Source organism: Elgaria multicarinata, chromosome 19 (assembly GCF_023053635.1).
Source record: "Elgaria multicarinata webbii isolate HBS135686 ecotype San Diego chromosome 19, rElgMul1.1.pri, whole genome shotgun sequence".
Taxonomy (NCBI): Eukaryota; Metazoa; Chordata; class Lepidosauria; order Squamata; family Anguidae; genus Elgaria; species Elgaria multicarinata.
The window spans coordinates 11657632-11684752 of record NC_086189.1 but is presented as its reverse complement, the minus strand read 5'-3'; the positions used below and the strand labels follow the sequence as shown (position 1 = coordinate 11684752).

General features: G+C 45.7%; 1 protein-coding gene across 1 annotated transcript in view; it reads right to left on the bottom strand.

The window, feature by feature from the left end:
* TNFSF8 (TNF superfamily member 8) overlaps window positions 1–27121 on the bottom strand; it is a 116900-nt gene that overhangs the window by 15774 nt on the left and 74005 nt on the right. The window contains exon 5 of the mRNA XM_063144971.1: window positions 24603–24844. Coding sequence (XP_063001041.1) covers window positions 24603–24844 — 242 coding nt within the window. The remainder of the gene's footprint in view (window positions 1–24602; window positions 24845–27121) is intronic.

The window sequence follows — 27121 nt, the reverse complement described above, 5'->3', positions numbered from 1 at the left end:
AGACAAGGAATTCACAACTGCACTTGGCTTGGTGTGTATGCACTCCTCTTGGCTGTTATTCACATTAGGCTACTGTCCAGCTCTGGGTGGGATGGGCCCTGGTCTTGGGCAAACCAGGGGCAAATCATTGAATCATAGAATAGTAGAGTTGGAAAGGACCTATAAGGCCATTGATTCCAATCCTCTGCTCAATGCAAAAATCCACATTAAAGCATCCCTGACAGATGGCTATCCAGTTGACTCTTCAATGCCTCTAGTGTGGGAGATCCCAAATCCTCCCTAGGCAATTGGTTCCATTGTTATACTGCTCTAACGGTCAGGAAGTTTTTCCTGATGTCCAGCCGGAATCTGGCTTCCTGTAACTGAAGCTGATTATTCCATGTCCTGCACTTTGGGATGATCAAGAAGAGATCCTTGTCCTCCTCTGTGAGACAACCTTTCAAGTATTTGAAGAGTGCTCTCATGTCTCCCCTCAATCTTCTCTTCTCAAGGCTAAACATGCCCAGTTCTTTCAGTCTCTCTTCGTAGGGCTTTGTTTCCAGACCCCTGATCATCCTGGTTGCCCTCCTCTGAACACGTTCCAGCTTGTCTGCGTCCTTCTTGAATTGTGGAGCCCAGAACTGGATGCAATACTCAAGATGAGGCCTAACCAGGGCCGAACAGAGTGGAACCAGTACCTCATGCGATTGAGAAGCTATGCTTCTATTAATGCAGCCCAAAATTGCATTTGCTTTTTTTGCAATCACATCACACTCTTGGCTCCTATTCAGCTTGTGATCTATGATGATTCCAAGAACCCCCCATCTTGTAACTGTACATTTGGTTTCTTTTTCCTTGGCATTTATCCCTGGGCAGGATCTACACTATTGCTTATAACAGTTTATAATGGTTTTGACAACTGTTCAGGCCCAGGACACATTACATATACAGTTTTCAAACCGTTTAAAAAGCGTTATATCCTGCTTATTGTAGATCCGGCCCTATTAAGTTTCACTCTGTTGTTTTCAGCCCAACTCTCCAGCCTATCAAGTTCAGTTTCAAGTTGGTTTCTGTATTCCAGGGTATTTGCTATCCTACCCAATTTTGTGTCATCTGCAGATTTGGTAAATCCATTTGGTAAACTCAGTATTTATTTATTGTTTATGCCTTTTATCGTGGCAGAAAACACATTTCCCGAGACCACAGGAAAAACCGGGCTAGAAGCGATGCTGGTTACCCTGGGCCCAGGGAGGCCCGGGATACCCTGTCCATCATCTGGACGCACAGGGGTGAACCTGGGGCTTGCACCGGGTTAAAGCCTTGTCTAGCAAGGCCCTTAGTTAATTTAAGAACTTTGTAACCAAGTGCCCAAGTTTGCTTTCTCCTCTCCTCCCTCACCATCCCACTTTCCTTGTGTGTTATACCTTTTAGATTTCACGCCTAAAGGCAGGTGCTGTCTTAATACTTCTCTGGGAGCCTTTTTCGTCTGAAGAGCAAGGTAAAAATGCTTTAAGTAAATAAATGAAATGAATAAAACACAGAACACATGGTGGCTGACACTAGGTGGTGCTGTTAGACATGATTTTTGAAATATTACCGAAGTAATGTTATACCAGGGGTGGCCTAGTGGCTAAAGTGTTGGACTGGGAGTCAGGAAATCTGGGTTCTAGTCCCCACTCAGCCATGGAAGTTGACTGTACGTTTAACCCTCACATAACTAGGGATGTCAGGGAACTCTGCAACGGAATAAAATGAGCTTGGATTTCTGTGAATCCAATTGGGGGGGAAATCTGACTCTGTCAAGGAAGGGATGATGGAACGAAAGGTACCTGACAAGCCATGAATCACAGAGCAGATTTTACAAAATCCGTACATCCCTATGCAAAACTCACACTTGCCGGGTTCACACAACACAACAACTGCCAAGCCGGGGTTGTGCATGCACTTTGTGCATGGTTTGGAGGAGCCCTTCTCCGCATCCCATCAATGCAACACATACGCTATGATGGGACAAGGCAGAGGGACAAGGCAGAGTCACCGTGAGAAGATAGAAGGATGAACAATATAGTTTGTTTTGGTTTTCCCATTTCACATATACACTGATGCTGGCAATGACTAATAATAATAAAGACAGATCTAGGGAGTCGGTTAAATAAAAATGTTAGGTCAGCGGTGGACAGCCTTTAGAACTGATGGATCTACTTTGTTCTTTAATAGAATCCCAAGGTCCACCAGCTGGAGCCAGATGCAAGACAGTGACACAGAAATTAGCGGGTAGGGTGGAGAAAGGGAATTATACACTTAAGGAACAAGGTGCCTCTGAACACATGCTCAGCTCAGGAATTTCTTTTCAGTTTCAGATGTGGAGCTCGAACACAAATCCTTTCGCACACACATTTAGTCTTGTTCTTCCTCAAGCTTTCTTGATTTCAGCAGACAAGACACCTTATTGTTGATATTGTTCAACTGTTGGAAGTTGGGACACCCGCCTCCCCTTGGTGATTCAAAGTTTAGGGCTTCTTTCAATGAGGTCCCTGGAGAATTATGGGCCTTTGTAATATTTGGTTTATTTAATAGATAGGCTGAGCATAGGTACAGATTCGTAGCACTAACTCCCAACTGATACAACTCCTCCATTAAAAAACCAAGGGGTCTCTTGCTCCTTCCTGACTGTTAGAGCAGTACGACAATGGAACCAGTGACCTAGGGAGGTGGTGGGCTCTCCCACACTAGAGGCCTCCAAGAGGCAGCTGGACAACCATCTGTCAGGGATGCTTTAGGGTGGATTCCTGCATTGAGCAGGGGGTTGGACTCGATGGCCTTGTAGGCCCCTTCCAACTCTGCTATTCTATGATTCTATGAAATAACACAGATATTAATAAACACACCTTGAACTCGTCTGAATACCTTAAAGGCGGAATCCCTTTGTTCTCCCTCTGAGAACCGTTGCGACACACTTGAAATAGCCATTTCCCCCCTTCTTTTCCTTCCTCGCCTCTGCCGGCGGCAGACGGAGATGAAACACTTTTCTCAGAGGTATCCGATTTCGGAGAAGTTAAACTTAACCCCTGAGTTGCTCTTTCTAACTGGCTGTTCACAACTTCTTGTGAAACATCCAACAAAATATCAGGATTGCTATGAATCCATCCCCAATTTTGTTCCTCGAAAGAGTCAGATCTGGAAATGACCACTTTGCCATGGTTTAGGGAAAAACACCAAGATTTGGACTGCATGGCTGTGTACCCCACAAAACGCAACTTCTCAGACTTAGATGCACCTTTGGTTTTGATAACTGTATAGGGAGTGTGTCCTCCGAATTCATTTCTTCAAAATGTACATGGGTTGAGTACGATTTAGCTTTTCAGTAATTTAGCTCACGCATAACTGTTCACTCCCCGTGATGGGAAACGAAACAGAAATATCCTTCCTTCCATCAAAAAGGCTCTTCTGTTTATTTAGGTGAAATGAATCATTAAATGAATCATTAAAGAAAAGAACCAAAAGCTGAGTTTTTCCACACTTAGATTTTAAAATAGCACATGTGGGCAAGTTCAGTGAAATGGCCCTAATTTTTATTTGTTTTTCGCCATTAGAAAGTCCTTGGCTTAGGGACATACCTGGATCATGAAGATGATCAATGGGGAAGTGAATAGTCCATCCTAAACTAAACACAGAAAACCAAAACCGAAGTCATCCAAATTTCTTCAAAATGTACATAGGTTGAGTACAATTTAGCTTTTCAGCAATTTAGCTCATGTATAACTGATTACTCCCCATGATTGGAAATGGAAACTGAAATATCCTTCTTTCCATCAAAAAGGCTCTTCTATTTATTTAGGTGAAATGAATCATTAAGTGAATCATTTTTTTAAAAAAAGCTGAGTTTTTCCACACTTGGATTTCGAAATATGTGGGCAAGTTCAGTGAAATGGCCTTAATTTTTATTTGTTTTTCACCATTTAGAAAGTCCTTGGCTTGGGGACAGATCTAGATTGTGAAGAAGATCTGGTGAAGTCCGGCCTAAAGTAAACACAGAAAACCGAAACTGATCCGAATTCTGGGACAAAACGAAGATACATTTTGCGTTTCATATAAATCACAGACATTTGCAAATAAGATCTTTCCTTCAGGGCTCTGCTAGAAAACTACACAGCACAGCAAAATAAAATTAGACATGGGAAAAAGAGGAGTAGACTGTGTTCAGGCTGTGTAGTAAAACAGACCCTTGGCATAACAGACAGGGATGGTTGAATACGTCAATTTCAGTTTTGCTCGGTTTCTCAGCCTTACCTATGTTTCCTCTCCTATTTGCATCACTTTGCTTTAAAAAAAAAAGTCCATGCAAAAATCTTTATGCATTGTTGTGTATGGTTCTACATGCATTTTTATGCACTCTTTCCTAATATACACATTTTTGCAAGCAATTTCCCCAAACGTAATTCATTGTTGTACGCCACTAACACACATTTTTGTGTGCTTTTCCCTTTAATAAGTAAGCAAACTGTTTCAGGAAATTTGGAAAAGTGCAAATATGAAAATGATAGCTGTATTTTGGTCCAAGTATTGGTTGGGGAAATGCGAATTATGTAAGTGCATTAATATGCTAAGAAAACAAATTTCTCCAATGTTCCTAGCAATAGAAAGTGAGACAAATTCTTTTGGCATTTTTACTCCACAGACATGAACCAATGGAACTTATTTATTTATTTATTTATTTATTTATTACATTTTTATACCGCCCAATAGCCAAAGCTCTCTGGGCCGTTCACATAAGATAAATAGGTTTGTAGTGTATTGGGACCTTTTGTCTCCCAATTACCTAAGGTTTATCCGGGTTTATCTAGACCTAAGGTTTATCTGGGATCATCCCGGGGTCATCCCTGTTCATGTAAATGACACACAGGAGATCACGGGATGATCCCGGGATAAACCTTAGGTCTAGCTAAGGCCACAGGTTCCCCAATGGAAGCGTTGCCGCCATGCATATGCAACCCTTTGCGCTTTCTATCTTTGTATGGCTGGATTCCACAGGATTGTGGTCAACATACCAATACAACTCGTAACAAGGTACATTTCAGTGCAGTTTATTTAACAAAGTCATTAATCTCTGCCTTCTTTCCACTAAGAATAGACATAATTGCGGAGAAAAGTTCAAGAAATATGACCAGTTCCAGAGACTGGGAAGGTTTTTCATTTGAAACTAGGTACAGGACAGCTTAGAGAAGTTATCCTGCCCTTGGAGAAAGTGGGTGAAATTGGCCTCCCAATTTCTCAGTGCACAAGTAGGGTGAAAGATGTTAAGAGGCTATTTGCAGACCTATGGATCCCAGACTGGAATAGAGCAAACCATTTCTGTTCTAGTGTTAACTAATAGCACCATTTCCTGAGTTGTGGCGAGTCTACCAAGTAGCATCCTATATATGGATAGTCAACTCATCTTCCAAGCGTGGATCATTACAGAATCAAAACATCAGCATCCTTGCACAGGTATCAGCAGGCTCAGGAAGACCCTAAGGTTTGCAGATGTATAGAAAAAAAATATTTAGGGGTGGTTGGGAAGCTTACAGTGAGGTGGAGGAAAGACCAAAAACAATTTAATGGGATGGACCATGCACAACAGGCATGGAATGATGACCAGCTCAGAAAACTAGCAGGGAGAGGAGGGAAAAATAGAATGGAAATGAGGAGCAGTTCATACTGCAACATTTTGTTGCGGGTTCCATTCGCTGTTAGACATAGGCCCTTTCTACACCTTGGATTTCCCGCTGGGATCTTCCCTGTGTGTCCAAATGATGTACAGAGGATCCCATGAACAGGCGGGGATGATATCTCCATTTCCCCGGGATAACTGAGACCTCGGTTATCCCGATTTTACTCACGGTTGGGACGATCCCGAGGACTGCGGGCAGTGTGGCCGCCCATTCTGGCTTCTTCCCTCATCCCTGTGAGTAGCGGGGTTCAGCAGAGGGAAGGAGCGGGGTCGGGCTTTAATTTGGGTTTTTTTAACTTCTGTTATCACTGGTACACAAGTATGTTTCAGCTCCTGTTTTGTTTTTGTTTTAGAAAAAATATGGCGGGCGCAACAGGCGTAATGTCCCTCTTTCCTTCCGGGACGTCGCACTTCTGTTTAGATGCCCAGGAATGATCCCAAGAACGCAAGTCCGGGATTGTACCCCTTCCCTCCCCAAAGGCCCTTAGGTACAGAAAGGGCCATAGACCCCCTTTTCGGTTCCTTTATTGATACTCTGGTTCATTCCACCCTGCATTCCCTACCTCCTATATTCCTGGTTAACTTCAACAGAACTTCTCATTAATTTGAACAGAACTTCGACAATTAATTCCGGAATGGGAGCACGAACAGTTTGCTACTTCCATCTGTGCACATTTTCCTCCCTGCCATCTCCCCAACTGATGCTCGTGCGCCGGTCCATGCCATCATATATAGGGTTGCCATATTCTGAATCTACAAAACCGGGACAATTTTTTTTGGGTGGGGTGGGGGGTAAGGTTTTTTTTAAAAAAACTGAGCAATATATAAAGGTCTAGGGAAAGCCCAATTTTTGCAAAGTTCAATTATTCAATTTAAACATCAACAGCTGTAAAATCAGACATCTTAAATTCACCGCAACTTACTTCCAAGTAACAGATTTGAGGCTTGCAACCCAAATCCAACGAGGTGGATTTTTGAGGGGCCATTTTTGGGGGAGTGATTTTCCTTTCCTTTCCTTTCTCCCCTCTCTCCTTTCCTCTCCTTCACCCCATCGTCCCCCACTCGCTCCCTCCCTCCTGTCCCCCCACAAAACTCTCTTTCTTCCCCCACAAATAACCCAGCCGCTCCGCCCTGCGCTTACCCTAAAGGTCTGACCGCAACCAGCCAAGCTCACCAAACTCCTTTGCATTGCATGGGACTCAGGTAGCCTGAGGAGAGCACGTGCACCCTTCCTCGCTGTTGTTCCTCTTCTACGCAGCCGCAGGTGCAATAAGGTGAGTCACAGTGAGTGACTCAGATGAGCCTGTGGAGGAGCGGTGATGCTCTGGAAAAGGCACCGGATTGATGCATCTTTTTCTCTGCTGCTGCCGCTCCACTGAGCAGGCTCAAGGCACCATTTTGGAGGTCAGAATTTCTCCGGCCAGCTGGACCAGGAATCCGGGATTCTTGCCCAGCCGGTCGGGACATTTCAGAATCTCCTGGAAACCGGGACATTCCCGGTTTTCCAGGACATATGGCAACCCTAACCATGGCCAGATCTACACATCGTTGCGAAGGCGCCTTTTTAAAAGACGTACCTAAAAGAAGCGCCTCTTTCTTTACGGTGTGTACTTTGAGCTAGGCAGTGCCGCCTGCGGAAGAATCTCTACCCCATTCAAAGACGCTGCTCGGGCCGCTTCCCCCTCGCATGTTCTTCCATTCGAATAATCCCCCCTCCCACCCGGCGGATCTTCTGGCGCGTCCCGGCGGCGGCGGCTCCTCCTGCAAAACACTTTTCTCCCTCGGTGTGTTTGTATTTGTGTTTGCGTGCGCGTGACGGACGAGTTCAGCTCCTGCCTCTCGCTCTCCCCCGTGGTGTCATCTCCCCGGGACTCTCTTCGGTGTGTGCTCGCACACGCGCATGCAAACACAAACACACCGAGGGACGCAAACACGCCTTCGCAACGACATGTAGATCTGGCCCATATATACAATTACACTGAGATTCTTTTTAGGCCATGTTTTACTCATGTACACATGGGCTACTGTGCATTGGTAAGATGCCACTTGGAAGGCTGGTTCTCTTTGAATATGTGCGCGCATGTGTGTCAAGGCACACAAGCATTGGTAAATCACGGGGGGCGGAAAGGCCCACTGAAGACTCTTGATGCAACCAAAGTGTGAGCATATCAAAGTGTTTGTCAGCAATGCAGCATGTAAAACAGAGACAGCAATAAATAGAAGGAACCGCAGCACCAGGAGCAAGCTCAACCCTCTCTACAAGAGCTTTCCCCAATCTTACACACTCCAGCATGGCTATGCCCAACAGGGGCTGGGGACAATGGGCTTTGTAGTCTAGCACGTTTAGAAGGCACCAGGTTATGGGCTGACTGAGCTGCAGCATCAAGAAACAACTCCAAATGCACCATTGTCGCTTTGGGAAAAGGACCCAGGTAACCTGGAACTTCCTAACTAGGAGAAAAAGGCTGAGTGAGAAGAGTTTTGGAAGCATCCCTAGCTAGAAAAGGTACACCAAACAGCAGAATGACAAATCCATGTGTGGTGGGTTTTTTTCTCCCCCTGGCAGAAATCCGTGGTTTCTTATGGGTAGCTAGATGAAGAAAGCCCCAAAGTATGTTATTTCGGGTGTGCGACCGTCCACCAGGACAGGGTTACTAACATTCACCATTATTTGATCATCTTGCCTTAACAAGACGACGCCACCCATATAGAGCGTCTTCTTCCATTTATCTTTCTCGCCAATGGAACTGCTGGCTTTCAGGAGCTGTCTGGGTTTCTTGTGGTACGGGCTTATTTTTGTGATCACCTGCTGGATCTGAATATCGTTCACTACACTTTTGTTGCAATACACCATTTCTTCACATTTACCATCGGGACATAGGAAAGTGACTTGAGCGTAGACAAAGTAGTCTCCATCCTTCGGCACTGTCAGGTAACCACTGTCGTATGGAATTTGGTTTTCTTCGCCTAATCTTTCGTTTATCCACTGAAGTGTTGGAAACTGTTTGCCTTCCATGCAAACTTGGGGATGGTCTTGCGACCCATCCACTGAAAAGGTAAAGTGATTCTATTTAGTTGACATGCCCCTGCAGATGCTGAAAGCATTTAAGGTGCTAGTAGGCTCTCTAGCCTGCGGTACCCATTAAACCCCCAGTGATCTTACAAAACGCCTCCTCCCATATGCACCTTCCCATACATGCAGAACATCAAAGGTCCACCTGCACCCTTATGGACCTTCTTGAGCCTTGAGATGGGCATCAACAACCTGCCATTAGTAATATCAAGTCGGCTGCTACCAGAGACAGGACCTTTTCGGTGGTGGCTCCACAATTGTGGAACTCTCTTTCTGGGGACTGCCATAAATTGTAAGATATCCCATGAAGCTGATGGGTGGGAGATTCAGGACAGATCAAAGGAAGGACTTCTTCACACAGTGCATAGTTAAGCTATGGAATTTACTACCACAAGTTGTGGTGATGGCCACCAATTTGGATGGCTTTAAAAGTGTGTGTGTGTGTGTGTGTGTGTGTGTGTTAGAGAAATTCCTGTAGGAGAAAGCTATCAATGGTAGGGTGGCCACAAGGAAAGGAAGACAGGGCTCTTGAATCTTTCACAGTTGTATAGAATAAGGAAATTCAGCAGGTCTCATTTGTATGCATGCAGCACCTGGTGAAATTCCTTCTTCATCACACCAGTAGCCCTTTCTTTTGTATCTGGTCACTAGGATAGGGTTCCTGCATCTTTAACGGTTGTGATAAAGAAGAAATTTCACCTGGTTCCCCATATATACAAATGAGACCTGCTGAAATTCCCTTTTCTCTACAACACTTAAATATACAGGAGCCCTGTCCTCCTTTTCATATGGTCACCCTAATCAATGGGTACTAGTCCTGATGGCGAAGTGCTACCTCCAGTATCAGAGGCAGTAAGCTTTTATACACCAGCTGCTAAGGAACATGGACAGGAGGGTCCTCGTGGGTGCCTGATCCTGCTTGTGGGTCCCTGGTTGACAGCTGGTTGGCTACTGCGTGAAAAGAGTCCTGGAGTCCTTAACGGGCTCAAGTTAAAGGAAGCCAAATTCCAGCTGGACATCAGGAAAAACTTCCTGACTGTTAGAGCAGTACGACAATGGAATCAGTTACCTAGGGAGGTGGTGGGCTCTCCCACACTAGAGGCCTTCAAGAGGCAGCTGGACAACCATATGTCGGGGATGCTTTAAGGTGAATTCCTGCATTGAGCGGGGGGTTGGACCCGATGGCCTTGTAGGCCCCTTCCAACTCAGTTATTCTATGATTCTATGATTCTATGACTATATAGATCCTTGGTCTGATCCAGCATTAAGGCACTTATGATGATGTTCTTAGAGTTTGGGAAGCCAGAAAAAAGCCAGATTCCCCCAAAGAACGGGTGGCAGAATGAAAGGACCTGTGACCATCTTTGAAATGCAGATGGAATGGCGTTTACAATATCCGTACATCTGTACGACTCCTGACTTTTCCAAGCATATTGTTGTTTAGGATTGTATTAGAATGTAAGCCTATGCGGCAGGGTCTTGCTATTTACTGTTCTACTCTGTACAGCACCATGTACATTGATGGTGCTATATAAATAAATAAATAAATATAATAATAATAATAATAATAATAATAATAATAATAATAATAATAATTGTCCACTACAGAGCCAGAGAGGGGGTCCTGTATCTCCAACCGTCTCCAGTACTTGCAGGGCTTCAGTTCCTTAAAATGTACAGGAGCCCTTTGAGCCCCATATTATCAGACAATTGTGTACCCACATGTACTTACATGTAAGGTGGACCCTTGGCTTCATGTCTGCAAATTTGAGAGAGAGAGAGAGATAGAGAGAGAGATTGAGATTTGCTGGAATACAGTCGTCACTTATGTGAATATAAATACCATGGAACCCAGTGAGACCCAGGCCTTGGCTACACCTACCTGTAAGTGTGTAGGGTACCCATATGAAAAGGGGGACAGGGCTCCTGTATCTTTAACAGTTGCATAGAAAAGGGAATTTCAACAGGTGTCATTTGTATATATGGAGAACCTGGTGAAATTCCCTCTTCATCAGAACAGTTAAAGGTGCAGGAGCTATACTAGAGTGACCATTTTAAAAGAGGGCAGGGCTCCTGCAGCTTTAAACTGTTGTGATGAAGAGGGGATTTCACCAGGTTCTCCATATATACAAATGACACCTGCTGAAATTTCCTTTTCTATGCAACTGTTAAAGATACAGGAGCCCTGTCCTCCTTTTCATAGGGTCACCCTATGTTCGACCATACCTATGACAATTCCTCCAAAATTTCTTCTCCTTTGTATTTCCTTTTGAAAGCAATATCTTCTCTATCAAATTGAATGGCAATGGTCAAAACCTTCAGAGGATACATTTTTGGCACAGGATTAATTTAAGCCATGGTTATGTGGCCCCCAAGGTAAGGAATAGTTCACACGAGATTCTAAGCCATAATAGCTAGCGTGTCGTCTGAACAGGGTCAACGCCTGCTCCTGCCTGGAGGCGTCTGTGACCAGAAGGAAAGGATTTCTTTTCTGAGCACACATCAGATTCAACAACACCGTCAATACAGCAAACTTACTATAGCCATTGGAAGAAGAAGGTGGAAATGCCTCTTGCCTCTGTAACACCGGTTGGCTTCCACTTTCCACCTAAAAAGAGAAATTCACAAGCTGTTAATTTAAGACAGAAAGGCTCAATAAGGCCAGATCTACACTTTGGTCCTTTCTACACCTAGGGATTATCCCAGGAGAATGGAGGGATCATCCCTGCCTGATCCCTGGATCCCCTGTGTTTTATTTGGATGATCCTGGGATGATCCCGGGGAAAAAAGGCAGGTGTAGAAATGGCCCTTGTGTCCAATCATGACAGATGTGGAATAAAAAGCAGGAAATGACATGATGAAAGCGGCATATGGACTGTTTCTGTGTCAATACTGCTATAAAGCAGTCGCTTAGATCTAGCCTCAGACACGCCAATTGCAGGAAGGCTTATGGCCACAATTGATATTTTTACTGGCAAAACCCCCCTCCATTACAATAAAAACCCAGACGTGTCTCATTCACGCGTGCCAATTCTTTTCAACAGCTGAGCTCCCCGGCCTGAAGGAACAAGAGCTGTGCACCAATGACTTTCACTGAAATTCTCCGCCCTATTTGTGAGTAGAGGAAGGCAGGAGAGGGAGAACTTGACCAAATTATGTAATGTTACAGGGTAGGGATGTGGAGTCACCATTCACTGTGGCCAGGACAGGCCCTACCGTGTGGCATCCAGCTGCCGCAAGCTGAAAGGGCAGGTACAATGAGGGCAGGGCTCCTGCAGCTATAACTGTTGTGATGAATGACACCTGCTGAAATCCCCTTTCCTATACAACCGTTAAAGATACGGGAACCCTGTCCTCCTTTCCATAGGGTCACCCCATGTGCACCGTTTTGCATCCCCCACAATGCCCCAAACCTAGAGTTGTTCTGGGGCATTGTTGGGAGAAAACAGTGGCTAACACAAAATATGACTAACTGGTGGTGAATAGTCAGATAAAATTCTGCAATTTTTTCTAGGGAGGTGAGAAAAATATGTATCTCATGAACGTCTTCAAAAAAATGTCTTCAGGGAAATTTCAGCCCAGCTCTAGAGGGCGACACTTGACCGTGACACCAGGACTTAACCCACCCTGCCAAACCATTTTCCATACTGAAGTTGTGCTCCCATGACAAAGAGACTGCTGTACTCCAGAGTGGATTATTCATTGTTGCTCATAAGTAGGGGTGAGACGCAGCTTTGCATACAGAAGGTCTCAGGTTCGATTCCTAGCATTTCCAAGAGGAGGTGGGAAAAGGCTCTTGCCTGAAACGGTCCTCACTACCAATGAGCATAGGACAGTGTTTTCACAACCTTGGGCCCCCAGATGGTGTGGGACTACAACTCCCATGTTCCCAAACCATTACCCTTACATTTCATAGAATCATAGAATAGTCGACTTGGAAGGGGTCTATATGGCTATCAAGTCCAACCCCCAGCTCAATGCAGGAATCCACCCTACAGCAAACCTGACAGATGGCTGTCCAGCTGCCTCTTGAATGCCTCTAGTGTGGGAGAGCCTACAACCTTCCTAGGTAACTGGTTCCATTGCCATACTGCTCTACAGTCAGGAAGTTTTTCCTGATGTCCAGCCGGAATCTGGCTTCCTGTAACTTGAGCCCGTTATTCCGTGTCCTGCATTCTGGGAAGATCGAGAAAAGATCCTGGCCCTCCTCTGTGTGACAACCTTTGAAGTATTTGAAGAGTGCTATCATGTCTCCCCTCAATCTTCTCTTCTCCAGGCTAAACATGTCCAGTTCTTTCAGTCTCTCTTCATAGGGCTTTGTTTCCAGACCCGTGTTCATCCTCGTTGCCCTCCTCTGAACACGCTCCAGCTTGTCTGTATCCACCCTAAAGCATCCCTATAGAATCATAGAATAGCAGAGTTGGAAGGGGCCTACAAGGCCATCGAGTCCAACCCCCTGCTCAATGCAGGAATCCACCCTAAAGCATCCCTGACAGATGGTTGTCCAGCTGCCTCTTGAAAACTTCTAGGGTGGGAGAGCCGACAACCTCACCAGGCAACTGATTCCATTGTCGTACTGCTCTAACAGTCAGGAAGTTTTTCCTGGTATCCAGGCGAAATCTGGCTTCCTATAACTTGAGCGCATTATTTTGTGTCCTGCCCTCTTGGATGATCGAGAAGAGACCCTGGCCCTCTTAGGGATGATGGGAGTTGTAGTCCAGCGCTGTTTGGGGACCCATGGTTGAGAACTCCTGAGCTAGAAGGACCAAGCGTCTGACTCGGTATAAAGCAGGTTCTTACGTTCTTGTGAATACTGTGACGGACGCTGGCCTGGCTGGGTGCCCTGCAAGCAAATTGCACTGCCATGCCCCCAGAAGTCCCATCCATGGGAGATATGCAGGGATGCTTTTAGGATGCTTTTAGGATGCTTTTAGGAAGTTTTAACAGTGGACATTGTGTTTTGATTAATATTTTATATATGTTATACCTCTTGTTGTTCCCTGCCTCGAGGATACGCTGTACTCGTATTGCTCCGGAGAAAAACGTTGGGGTAAGTCCCCAACTTTTTTTATCTGAAGCTTTGCCAGAAAGCCCCAGGGTGGCTGTGTGGTGGTTGCTGTGTTGTATAACTGACACCGCGTCACTGTGCACTGCAGGAACTACGCTAGTGTGACCAGATACAAAACAGGGCAGGGCTCCTGATGCTTTAACTATTTTGATGAAGAAGGGATTTCACCAGGTGCGGCATGCATACCAATGATGCCTGCTGAAATTCCCTTTTCTATACAACAGTGAAAGCTGCAGGAGCCCTGCTCTCTTTTGTAGCTGGTCAAGGGGGCAGGGCTCCTGCAGCTTTCACTGTTGTGATGTAGAAGGGATTTCACCAGGTGCTGCATGCATACCAATGACGCCAGCTGAAATTCCCTTTTCTGTACAACAGTGAAAGCTGCAGGAGCCCTGCTCTCTTTTGTAGCTGGTCAAGGGGGCCGGGCTCCTGCAGCTTTAACTGTTGTGATGTTTATAAATTTCTAAAGCACCCTTCATCCACAAGGGATCCAAGAGCAGATAAAAACAACAACTTCCAACCAGCACACACAAATAAACCAATCCACTACAATTTTTTTTAATAAAGGTATAATAAATAATATTTCAATTTTGTACCAAAAATTAAGCAAGGTCAGTGCCCATCTACCTTGGGAGGGCATTGTTAAGTAGGGACACCCCCTCAGAGAAGGTGAATAATGTATTTCTCCACTGATGGTACTCAAGAAGGATTTCCTCTAAAGACCTTAACGCATGGGGATGACATATCTCTCTGTTGCACATGTTAGCCGAAAGAACCTTGGATGTTTACAAAGGAAGGAATTTCAGACGGACAGAAATCTTATCTTTGAATCAACTCTTGGGAAGCTTCCCAAATACAGGTGGCACCAGATTAGTTTGTCCCACCATCTTTCCACCAACCATTGGTGAACTGCCCAGAGAGCTCCGGCTATTGGGCGGTATAAAAATGTAATAAATAAATAAATAAACAAACTACTAGGGTTAATTGAAGGACATGTGTCACAATGGTATGACATTAAAATAAGAACATAAAAATGTAAGAAGAGCTGTGCTTGAACAGACCAAGGGCTTTGCTAGACCAGGGTTTAGTTTGGGCTGACACCTGGGCTCGTCCCTGTGCGTCCAGATGATGCACAGGGGATCCCGGGCTCAGGCAGGGGTCAACTTTTGACCTAGTATTTCCGCAGTCCTGGGCTGAGCCCAGGACCACGGAAGGTCTAGTCCGTTCTGCGGCTTTTCCCGGCTACGTCGCTTACTCGTGTGTAGCCGGGAGAAGCCGTGCAAGGGGCACAGCACTCTACAGGAGCGCTGTGCCCATTGGGGCAGGGGGAGAGATCGGAGCCGGGGGGGGAGATCGGAGCCGGGGGGGGGAGATCGGAGCCGGGGGGGGAGATCGGAGCTGGGAGGGGAGAGATTGGAGCCGGGGGGGGGGGGAGATTGGAGCCGGGGGAGAGATCGGAGCCGGGAGGGGGAGATCGTAGCCGAGGGGGGGGGGGAGATCGGAGCCGGGGGGAGAGATCGGAGCCGGGGGGGGAGATCAGAGCCGGGGGGGAGATCGGAGCCGGGGGGGAGAGATCGGAGCCGGGGGGAGATCGGAGCTGGGGGGGGGGAGATCGGAGCTGGGGGGAGAGTGGGGCAGGGGAGAGCAGGGAGAATGATTTTTTTTTAAAAAAAATACTTGCCTAAGCGCACGAGTGTTCGTGCGCATCTGACCCTTTAAATACCAAAAAAAATGGTGGGTGCGACGGGGCTTTCCTTTAGCCCGTCGTGTCTGACGTCTAGATCAGAGTGACAGCCGTAGCTGCACTGCGGGCTCTCCCCTCCTGCTGCACGGATTAAGAGATAGGTCTAGCAAAGGCCCAAGTGTCCATCTCATTCAGCAATCTGTTCACACAGTGGACTATCAGATTCCTATGGGAAGCCCACAGGTAGGACATGAATGTAACAGCACTCTCCCACTCGGGTCCCCCAACAACTGGTGCCCATAATCACACTTCCTCTGGAGGTAGCATATAGCCATCAGGACTTGTAGCCACTTAGCCTTCTCCATCAGGAATTCATCTAACCCCCTTTTTTAAAGCCATCCAAATCGATGGCCATCATTACATCTTGTGGTAGTGAGTTCCACAGTTTAACTCTGCACTGTGTGAAGAAGTCCTTCCTTTGATCTGTCCTTAATCTCCCACCAATCAGCTTCATGGGAGAATGACCCCATTGGGTTCTAGTATTATGAGACAAGGAGAAAAATCTCTCTCTCTCTCTCTCTCTCTCTCTCTCCACACCAGGCATAATTTTCTACGACTCGACCATGCCTCCGCTTCCTCACCTCTTTTCTACACTAAAAATCCTAAACTACACCTTTCATGAGAAAACGCTTGCTCCAGCCCCTTGATCGTTTTAGTTGCCTTCCTCTGTGCTTTTTCCAACTCGACAACATCCTCTTTTGGATGCAGTGACCAGAATTGTACATAGAATTCCAAGTATGGTAACACCATAGATTTATACAAGGGCGGAGTCAGCAGTTTTATTTTCAATTCCTTTTCTAATTGCGCCTAGCATGGAATTTGCCCGTTTCACAGCTGCTGCACACTGTGTCAACATTTTCATTGAGCTATTTGTCTCAGCCTCAAGATATTTTTCTCACTGCTACCTGAGATCCCATCAGTGCATCAATGGAATTGGGTAGTGATTGTTTTGCCTCAACATACATTGCTTTACACTTGCTTAAATTGAACCACTTTTTGCCATTTTTTGATGCCCATTCTCCCAGGATGAAGAGATCCTTTTGGGACTTTAACAATCCATTTTTGTTTTAACCACCCTAAATAATTTAGGGCTCATCTACACCAAGCAGGATATAACACTATTATTATTATTATTATTATTATTATTATTATTATTATTATTTTTATTTATTTATTTATTTATTTATATAGCACCATCAATGTACATGGTGCTGTACAGAGTAAAACAGTAAATAGCAAGACTCTGCCGCACAGGCTTACAATCTAATGAAAGCAGTATATAAAAGGCAGGAGCCGCACGACAGCTTTATAGTGATATTGAAGTGCACTGCAGGATCTACACTACTGCTTTATAGTGGTACTGAAGTGCACTGAAAAACGGTTGGGGCCCAGGACACATCTACACCAAGCAGGATATAACACTATGAAAGCAGTATATAAAAGGCAGGAGCCGCACGACGGCTTTATAGTGATATTGAAGTGCTGTTGGGGCCCATTGACACATCTACACCTAGCAGGCTATAAAACTATTAGGGTGACCATATGAAAAGGACAACAGGACTCCCATCTCTTTAACAGTTGCATAGAAAAGGGAATTTCAGCAGGTGTCATTTGTATATATGGAGAACCTGGTGGAATTCCCTCTTCATCACAACAGTTAAAGCTGCAGGAGCTATTAGAGTGACCAGATTTAAAAGAGGGCAGCTTTAACTGGTGTGATGAAGAGGGAATTTCTCCAGGTTCTCCATATGTACAAATGACACCTGCAGAAATTCCCTTTTCTATGCAACTGTTAAAGATACAGGAGCCCGGTCCTCCTTTTCATATGGTCACCCTAACACTATGAAATCGGTATGAAAGCGATATATGGTATGTGTCAATGGGAGCCAACAGTGGTCAGTGCACTTCAATACCACTATAAAGCAGTTGTGTGGCCCCTGCCTTTTATATACCGCTTTCATACCACTTTCATAGTGGAATATCTGCTTGGTGTAGACGAGCCCTTGGTGTCACTTCACTGCTTCCTACTATTTCTATATCATTTATGAACAAGTTGGAAAGGATTGGTCCCATTACAGATATCTGTGGAACCCTACTATTATTTACCTCCATCCATTGGGAGAATTTACCATCTATTCTTACTCTCTGCTTTTTGTTCTTTAATCAGTTACTGATCCATAAGATGACCTCTCCTCTTATTGTGTGACTGCTAAGCTTCCTCAGGAGTCTTTCATGAGGGACTTTATTAAAAGCCCTTTGGAGGTCCAGGTAAACAATGATCTCCCCAGTCGATCTATTTACTGACACTCTCAAAGAATTCTAAAAGGTTTGTGAGACAGGATTACCTTTGCAGAAGCTGTATTGATTCTTTTTCAGCAGGTCTTGTCCTTCTATATGCTTACTCATTTTGTCTTTAATAATGCTGTCATAGACATAGAATAGCAGAGTTGGAAGGGGCCTACAAGGCCATCGTGTCCAACCCCCTGCTCAATGCAGGAATCCACCCTAAAGCATCCCCGACAGATGGTTGTCCAGCTGCCTCTTGAAGGCCTCTAGTGTGGGAGAGCCCACAACCTACCTAGGTAACTGGTTCCATTGTCGTACTGCTCTAATAGTCAGGAAGTTTTTCCTGATGTCCAATCGGAATCTGGCTTCCTGTAACTTGAGTCCGTTATTCCGTGTCCTGCACTCTGGGAGGATCGAGAAGAGATCCTGGCCCTCCTCTGTGTGACAACCTTTGAAGTATTTGAAGAGTGTTATCATGTCTCCCCTCAATCTTCTCTTCTCCAGACTAAACATGCCCAGCTGTTTCAATCTCTCTTCATAGGTCTTTGTTTCCAGATCCCTGATCATCCTGGTTGATCAGGGGTCTGGAAACAAAGCCCTATGAAGAGAGACTGAAAGAGAGACATTAATATAACAGCCCTATAATTTCCCAGATCCCGCCTGGATCCCTTTTTAAAAACATGTAAAATCAGCTGTTCTGTACCTCGGGTACAGAGGCTGATCTTGCGACATGTTGGTTTTTTTCTTTTCTTTTTAGAGGATTATAAATTTTATATTTGAGTTCTTTAAGAACTCTAGGACGGATAGCATCTGTGCCTTGTGTTTTATTAGCTTTTCTTTTGTCAATAAGGTCAAAAGCTTCCTCTTTTGTCACCACTCTTTGCCTCAGTCCTTCAAACTCCCTTCCGGAAAACATCAGTTCAGTCAGAGGTCTCTGTCCTACATCTTCTGCAGTGAAGACAAATGAAAGGAATTCATTCAGCTTCTCTGCAATCTCCTTATCCCTTTTTAGTACTCCATTAAGTCCATTGTCATCCTATGGCCCGATTGCCTCCCTAGCTGGTTTCTTGCGCAATCTGGTTAATTAAGTTGCCATCCTAAGCACACTTGCTTGAAAGTAAACTCTGCTTTATTGTAGATTCTATCGAGAAGCCAGAAATTATATTTTATTCCCCATTCTTCTGTGCTACCCGGGCCGTTCTATAAAGGACCTTAATTCTATCCTGCTTCAAGGCCATAACAAAACAATTACCGAGCAAGTGGTGAAATGTCTAAATCTGGTTATCCAGATAAGACCAACAATGGGACCTTTTTCTTTTTAACCTAACTCTATGTGGTTTTAATTAAATGTATATTTATGTCTTTACTGTAAACTGCCTGTCTGATGGTCTGTTGACCGTAACAATAAAGATTTGATCCACCAAAATCAAAGAAAAGATAGTTAGGACTGGAAACGTTAATATGAAATATCTCTTCTCTTTCAAAAAATCAAGCATGCAAGATGAAGCACGTCCTTCGCCATTCCCCCAAATTCACTTTACCCCTTCTATGCCCTCTCTCCCAGTGTATGTTCTAACACTGCTTCCTCAAGAAGTTGGCATTGCCAGTGAAAGAAAAATACTGTCTCAATCAGCCCTCCCCAGGTGAAGATTTGGACTACAACTCCCATCAGCTCCATCCAGCATGGCCCAAAGGTCATGGATGATGTGAGTTGTAGTCCAAAATATCTGGAGGGCAACAGGTTGGGGGAAAGCTGGTTTAAATAGATGGACCACTGTGTTGATTCAGTACAAGATCTTCTTTGTACATTACATAGTTGGTGGTATATAAATGTAATAAATAAATAAATAAATAAACCACAAAGGCCCCGTTTAGACAGCACGATAAACCGTGCTGCTTAACCACAAAATGGTTAATGGAATGCATTAAGGTTAATGCACTCCGTTAATCATTTTGGCCCTGTTTAGATAACACACTAAGCCAAACTGCTTAACCACAAAATAGTTAACGGGATGCATTCCATTAACCATTTTGTGGTTAAGCAGCATGGTTTAGCGTGTTGTCTAAATGGGGCCTTTGTGGTTTATTTATTTATTTATTTATTTATTTATTTATTTATTTATTACATTTATATAACACCCCATAGCCGAAGCTCTCTGGGTGGTTTACAAAAGTTAAAAACAGTAAACATTAAAAAAACTATACAAAATTTTAAACTATCAAAAACATAAAAACAACAGTACAAAAACAACAGTATCCATTTAAAAACAGTTCTGGGGTCCGTGAAAGAATAAACTTAGCGTTGTTAAATGCTGTTAAATGCCTGGGAGAAGAGAAAAGTCTTGACCTGGCGCCTGAAAGATAACAGTGTTGGAGCCAGGCGAGACTCATTGGGGAGATCATTCCACAGTTGGGGGGCCACCACCGAAAAGGCCCTCTCCCTTGTTGCAGTATGGTTCAGCGTGTTGTCTGAATGGGGCCATTGTGTTTTCCCAAAGCTACACTCATGTAAAGTCTTCTGCTTGCAGGGACATGTGCTCTACCACTGCGGTAATATTTAGGGTGAGGGTATATGCCTCTTCCATCGACGGGTACTTTGAAGATCATGGCTGCTACTCTCTGTGAGGATAGAATTTGACTCCCTGAATTTGCACACAGCTATTGGGCCAATAAAGTTCCACCCTTCCAACTTGGCAGAGGCCCAGATGGCAGGCTCCAACAGCTGTGATGCCAGCATTTTTTGCATCTTTCTCTTGAATGAAAACAGTCAATTACGTTAATGAGTAATCTCACTTACTATGACCTCTGCTCATGCTAATTGTTTTAACAGAGGTTGTTGCAACAAGCCATGCACAACATAACACTGTGACAAGTGCCAGAAATGTAACGGGTGTGGGAAATGACTTACACATACGGCTGACAGCAAAAGAAAGCAAATCAATGGGAAATTGAGCACTATTTACTACACCCCGTGTTGTGGGATGTGCAAAGGTTATTTGCCGGCCTTGTTTTTTTTTATGCCAATACTGATCTACAGCTAGTTATCCAATCTGTAGCTTGCACATAAAGCTATCCAATATACATCCTGGGGATTTTTTGTGGGGGTTGTGTGGAAGGGGATGGATAGGGCAGGATAAATGGCAGATGGATGCATAAACCCTGGCGCAAGCTAGGCAGGGTGTGGGAAAACCAGAGGATGCATGGCACACCAGAGTGCATGTGTCCAAGGACATTGCGTGCACATTCCAATGCACAACTCATTCAGCTAGCCAAGTCGCATCACACACACACTGCCTAAATGTTCTTCAGCTGAGGGTGGATTCCTGCCCTGATCAGGGGGGTTGGACTTGATGGCCTTATAGTCCCCTTCCAACTCTACTATCCTATGATTCTATGTTTCTATGATGAGAACTGCCTCTTTCCACTCAAAGCTCCATTCCACCAGCGATTTATTGCAGTCTCACCATGCCTAGTATGCTTTTGCGGAGCGGTACTCAAGATGTTCTCCCTGCCCTGTGCTCATCTCACGTCTTCCCCTCCATTTTCTGTCTTATTTTGGAGCAGGGAAAGTCCGTTTCCCCCCTCTGTGCACAATAAAGTCGCTCCTCCATCCCATGTATTGCTCTCCTTGCGTTATATCAGACCATCCAGGTTTTTTGTCGGGGGCGTGCGTGTTGAAGGGCGGTCTTACTGACAAAAGAGGAGAGTGGGGTGGTTCTCTGCTCAACTGCTCAACCATGAACGGGGAGGGAGAAAGGGCGCCTGAACACCCAGTGGAGAAGGCAAGAGAGGCCACCACCGCCCATGCTTGGGACCTGGTCCCATTCAACTGCATGCTTCTTACTCCTGAGTAGGCACGCCTAGGTTTCCGGACCAGAATAATGTTGGCTTCTTGTGACCATACCAACGTTGACCACAAACTTCTCCAAAAACGAATTGTAATACTTTCTCTTCACTTATATTGTTTAATTTATTTATTTATTTATTTAATTTATATACCGCCCCATAGCCGAAGCTCTCTGGGCGGTTTATAAAAGTTAAAAACAGTGAACATTAAAAAGTATACAAAATTTAAAACCATCAAAAACATAAAAGCAACAGTGTAAAAACAACGGTATCCATTTAAAAACCACTACATATGAGGAGAGGTATAATGTAACAGGGTACTATAATATCCTTCTATTTATATAAATAATCCAGAATCTGTGCAATACGATATATGAGAAACTGTTAGCCAATTGCCACACAGCATCTTTGAGAATGACATTTAATATGATATTAAATAATGTGATATTAATGTGATATTAATGTGATATTAGGGGAAAGAACAATGTGTTGTTTTGCCATGATTGTGTGGTTTCAGGCTGCCGTGCTATCGCATTTGCACAGAAATAAATTGACTTCAGGGGGAAGGTGAGTGTAGGGGGCAGGGCAGGAGATTTCGTCAGCACAGTAGCGATACAAGTGAAAAGATACTCAAGCTGAAATAGCGCAACAACGCACAGACGTGAAAGTGCCCAATGCTAGACTCGCTAAGGAAATGGAGGGGGAAACTGCAGACTCAAAGCTGGGGTGGGGAATAGATGTGATGGAGGTCTTTATGGAGACGTGACAGAGAGGGGAATGAAAAAAGTCCTCTCCACTAAAAACTCCACAGCATCAGGATCTGAAATTGCTGCTACGCTGCACCCCAGGCACTGAAGGTCTCCATTTCGGGGAAGGGAAGATCTCAGTGTAAGTCCCTTCACTGTCCCTTCACCAGCGTTATACTGTGCAATCACTGCAAATTGCATGCAAAGGACTCAGAAGTTTCCCACCTTATAATCTGCTTGGGTCATGAAGTACTCCCAAGCATCCTGCCTTAATTGTGCAATAAAGCAAAAAGGTTCGCCGTATTTAGCCCCTACTTTTTGAGCGTATCTTCTGAGCTGCCGCTGGGGTGCAGGAACAGGATTTTAAAGAAATGCTTACATCTGCCTAAGCTTTAAAGACAAAGACAACAAAATTGGCACAGTAATAGATATTAGGGAGAGCTTTAAGCATACCAGATTTGAATTGAATTGGGTCATCCGTTGATTTTTTAATGATTTTTTACATTTCCCCCCATTAAACTCACTCCTTGGGGAAAGAGACACATGATGGTGTCTCTTTCCCCAAGGAGGGAGGGGTTTTCCTAGCAGCAACATTCCTATGCCATGAGCTAGCCCTGTAGCGATGCAAAGTAATTTGGCTTGGTTTGGTTTGGACTTTACAAAAGACCTGGCGGAAATGAAAACTGCTAGAAATGGGTTGTTGACTTTGAGATGAACTGTTTCTTTCTGCTGCTGAGAATCGAATCCCCCTGGAAAATCGTGAGCTGGTGGCCTTATGCTGCCTGGGGATATGGGGACCCTCTCTTTCTCTTCCACATGCAATCTCAGCTTCCCCCACGCCCAGCCTAAGTCCTGACCACAACACGGTCCTTTTCAAGTTCACTATTCTGTTAGCAGATACTGAGGAATTGTGGACTGCTTCTCTTTGGAATGTTGTCACTGTGCGTATAGTTCTGTAACAACACAGCGGCTTGCTGTGGACTTCCTTGTGGAGGGGCTACGAGGACGTGGTCATCATGACTATGCCATGTCCATGATGACCACCTTCATTTCAGAAGTCACCACCACGAAATCACTGCCCAAGTTTTCCGTGGAAGATGAGGATGCACCTCTACCTCCCAATACTGGAGGCCTCCCCTACCCCCCAGACTGACTCCAAAACACTTTGGAACCCAACAGGTCCTGAGTCCCATTCAGAAATGCATCTGCCCTGACCACACGTTGGTGCCCAGCTCAAGGGATTCCAATGGGGACAGAGTTTGACCCCAACTCTAGTCAGGTCTAGAGGCACAGCCTTCCCCAACCTGGCACCCTCCAGAAAGGTTGTACCACATCTCCCATCATTCCCAGCTAATGCAGCCATGTTGGTGGGGGATGATGGGAGTTGTAGTACAATGAACGCTGGAGGGCACTGGGTTGGGGATTGCCGCTCTAGCACCTCGGAGAGCGAGTGCACCATGGCGGACAGAGTAGCAAGACTTGGGCCGTGGAGTTCTGGGTTCAAATTCCTACTCAGACATTCAGTTTATTGGGTTACCTTGTGCTGTTCGCTGCCTCTCAGCTTAGCCCACCTCTCAGGGCTGTCGCGAGGAATGTATGGGAAATCTTTTAGCTGTATTAGTAATGCATGCACATCATTGGAACTTTTTGATTTGGTTACGCTACTGCTCCTACTATAAATAGCAGTAATATTTCAGATTTGGTCGCTTATTGTGACTGTGTGTGATGCAGACCAGAGTGTGAAATTTCATTCTGCAACAGTGATATTAATATTACAGCATGCACACTGCAGGAGGGGGGAAATGAATGAATGGGAAGAAGGAGCGAACACTTCTCCTGGTTGGACAGTTCCTCAAAATCCAACACGTCTGTCCCCTCCAGTTCCAAAAAGTTCAGCCTGTGGAGGCAGCTCTTACTCTCTGCTCAGATACCTCCTTGTGAAGGGGGGATGTTTTCATTCCCAGAGCACGGATTTAGCATGCAGAAAAAAAGACCTCTCTGCAACCCCCAGGTAGCGATGCTGAGAAAGCCCAGTTATCTCAAAACCAACTCAGCCTTTGGAGAGCAGCTGCTGGTCAGCCCCATCCCGAACCCATGGACCAATGGTGTGCTGGGCGGTTGCTAGGCGAAGATGCCGGGCTGCCGGTCCTTACCTGGTCTTGCGTGGACCTCAGGTTCTTGTCCAGGAGGTAGAGCACCGGGAGAGCCAAGAACAGCTCGAACAGGAGGCAGAAAATCACCAGGCACCACAGCTTCCTCACTGCCCCCTGGCCTTGCCTCTTGCCCCACCTGTAGCCCTCCTCAGCCGCCGTCCATTCCTGCAGGGGCACCGTCACCTCGGGGCATCCCAGGGCCACTTGCTGTGGCGGGCTTCCCATGGGCATCTCGCTGGCCGCTGCGCAAGCAGAGGAACTGTGAGAGAGGTCGCCCTCGGGTTGCAACCAGCCGGGCCGTGGTCCTTGCCGCCTCGGGATGCCTTCTGGCTCCGGTCCTTCATTGGGGCTTTATATAGGCCTTGCTTTGGATGGAACGGGGGTGGTTGCGGGAGCAAGGGGAGGGGGAAAGGGAAAGGGGAGGGGGGAAAGGCCAAGGCAACACCATCCCTCTCCATCATGCAAGAGGCCAAAGCAACACACCCTTCTCCGACAGAGAGAGAGAGAGAGAGAGAGAGAGGGAAGGAGGGAGGGAGAGAGAGAGAGGATACCACACCTACGGAAGCGGGAGGGGGGGCTTGGAGAGAGAAGGGGAGGAGGGTTGGGAAGAAAGGAAAAGGAAGAGAAAGGAAAAAGGAGAAGCAGCGAGCGAGGAAGTTTCGCAGCAGGAGGGGGGTGTGCGGAAACCCCTCCAGGGTGGGAGGAAACGCGGAATCGCAGCCTAGGCGCGCACACAAGGGATGTGCTTTGCTTTGCGGCGGGCTGCGTTCTCCGGGCGGCGGCTCCCGGTCCTTCGCCGAAGAGCGGCGCGGAAAGCGGACGGAGGGGTTGCGCCTCCACTTACGCGGCATCCTTCGGACGGTGCGCGGGCCTCCCCGCGTCTCTCTCCAGAGCCGTTTTCCAAGGAGAAAGAGGAGGAGGAGGAGGAGGAGAAGAAGTTGATCCTCACTTCAGCAGGACCAAGGACAGATGCATAGGATCGCCCCTGGGACTCATTTACCTGGCTGGGAGTTCCCTCCACTGAACTCGGTGGGACTTACTGCTGAATCCACGTGGAGGGCTGTGGAAAGCGCGACGGGGCGCCCAGCTGGCAGGCGTCCCGACCCACGGCTTGTTGTAGGGTTGCCAGTGGTTTGACAACTACTCCGGCCAGCCCACCTCCACCCTCTTGCCGGATCGGAGTCAGGACAAAATGCGCCTGGCGAGGGTTAAGGTAGCTTGGCAGACATTGGGTGGATCTGGCTGTCTGGGCACCGTGGCTTAGGTTCCCTCCGTGATGGTGCGAACCTGCCCCGTGGGTCTCAAATACTGGCTTTGCTGTGCATTTTAAGACGTGCAATTGTGGATTTTAATTTGCGGTTATGTTTTATGTGTAGTGTGTACCCTGTGCGGTGGAAATTGCCTCGAACGGCAATTTATAAATCCTTTATAAAAAAAATTAAAAAGGAAGCCGGAAGTCTCTTGGAGTTCAAGAGGGCTTATTTACCAGGCAGTAGAGGCTGGTGGCTCTGGATTTGTTTGGGCTGTAAATCCGTTCTGGATTTAAATCCGTTTCAGTCAGAACTAAACTCTAAAGGAACTCTCTGAAGGGTCAAACATTATTCCCTTTAGAGTTCTGGCTGGTGTTTTTTTTCATTTATTGATTTCATTTTTATACCGCCCAATAGCCGAAGCTCTCTGGGTGGTTTTGACTGAAACTCAGATCCACCTGGCTTCGCTGCTTCCAGGTAAGTGTGTAGAGTGATTTGTGACATATAAATGTCCATTGTGTTAGCTCTGGGACCCTGCGTTATTCAGTATCATTGTTAGATAAACGGGGAGGGTGGGGAGGGAACACGGAAGTAAAATATTCAAGTGTATCTCATAAACTGTTTATTTATTTTATTTATTTATTACATTTCTATACCGCCCAATAGCCGGAGCTCTCTGGGCAGTTCACAAAAATTAAAAAAATTCAAAGTATAAAACAACAGTATAAAACCATAATATAAAATACAATATAAAAGCTCAACCAGATAAAAACAGTAGCAATGCAAAATTACATATTTAAAACACCATGTTAAAATGTATTTATAGATTGTTAAAATGTTGGGAGAATAAAAAGGTCTTCACCTGGCATCTAAAAGCATATAATGTAGGTGCCAAGAGAACCTCCTTAGGGAGCTCATCCCACAGCCGGGGTGCCACAGCAGAGAAAGCCCTCCTCCTAGTAGCCACCTGCCTCACTTCCTTTGGCAGGGGCTCGTGAAGAAGGACCCCTGAGGATGACCTTAGGGTCCGGGCAGGTACATATGGGAGGAGGCGTTCCTTCAGATAACCTGGCCCCAAGCCGTTTAAGGCTTTAAATGTTGATACCAGCACTTTGAATCGGGCCCGGGCCTGGACAGGCAGCCAATGAAGCTGGAAAAGGACTGGCGTAATGTGGTCTCGTCAGCCAGTCCCTGTTAGTAAACGGGCTGCCCTGTTTTGTACCAGTTGAAGCTTCCGGACCGTTTCCAAAGGCAGCCCCACGTATAACA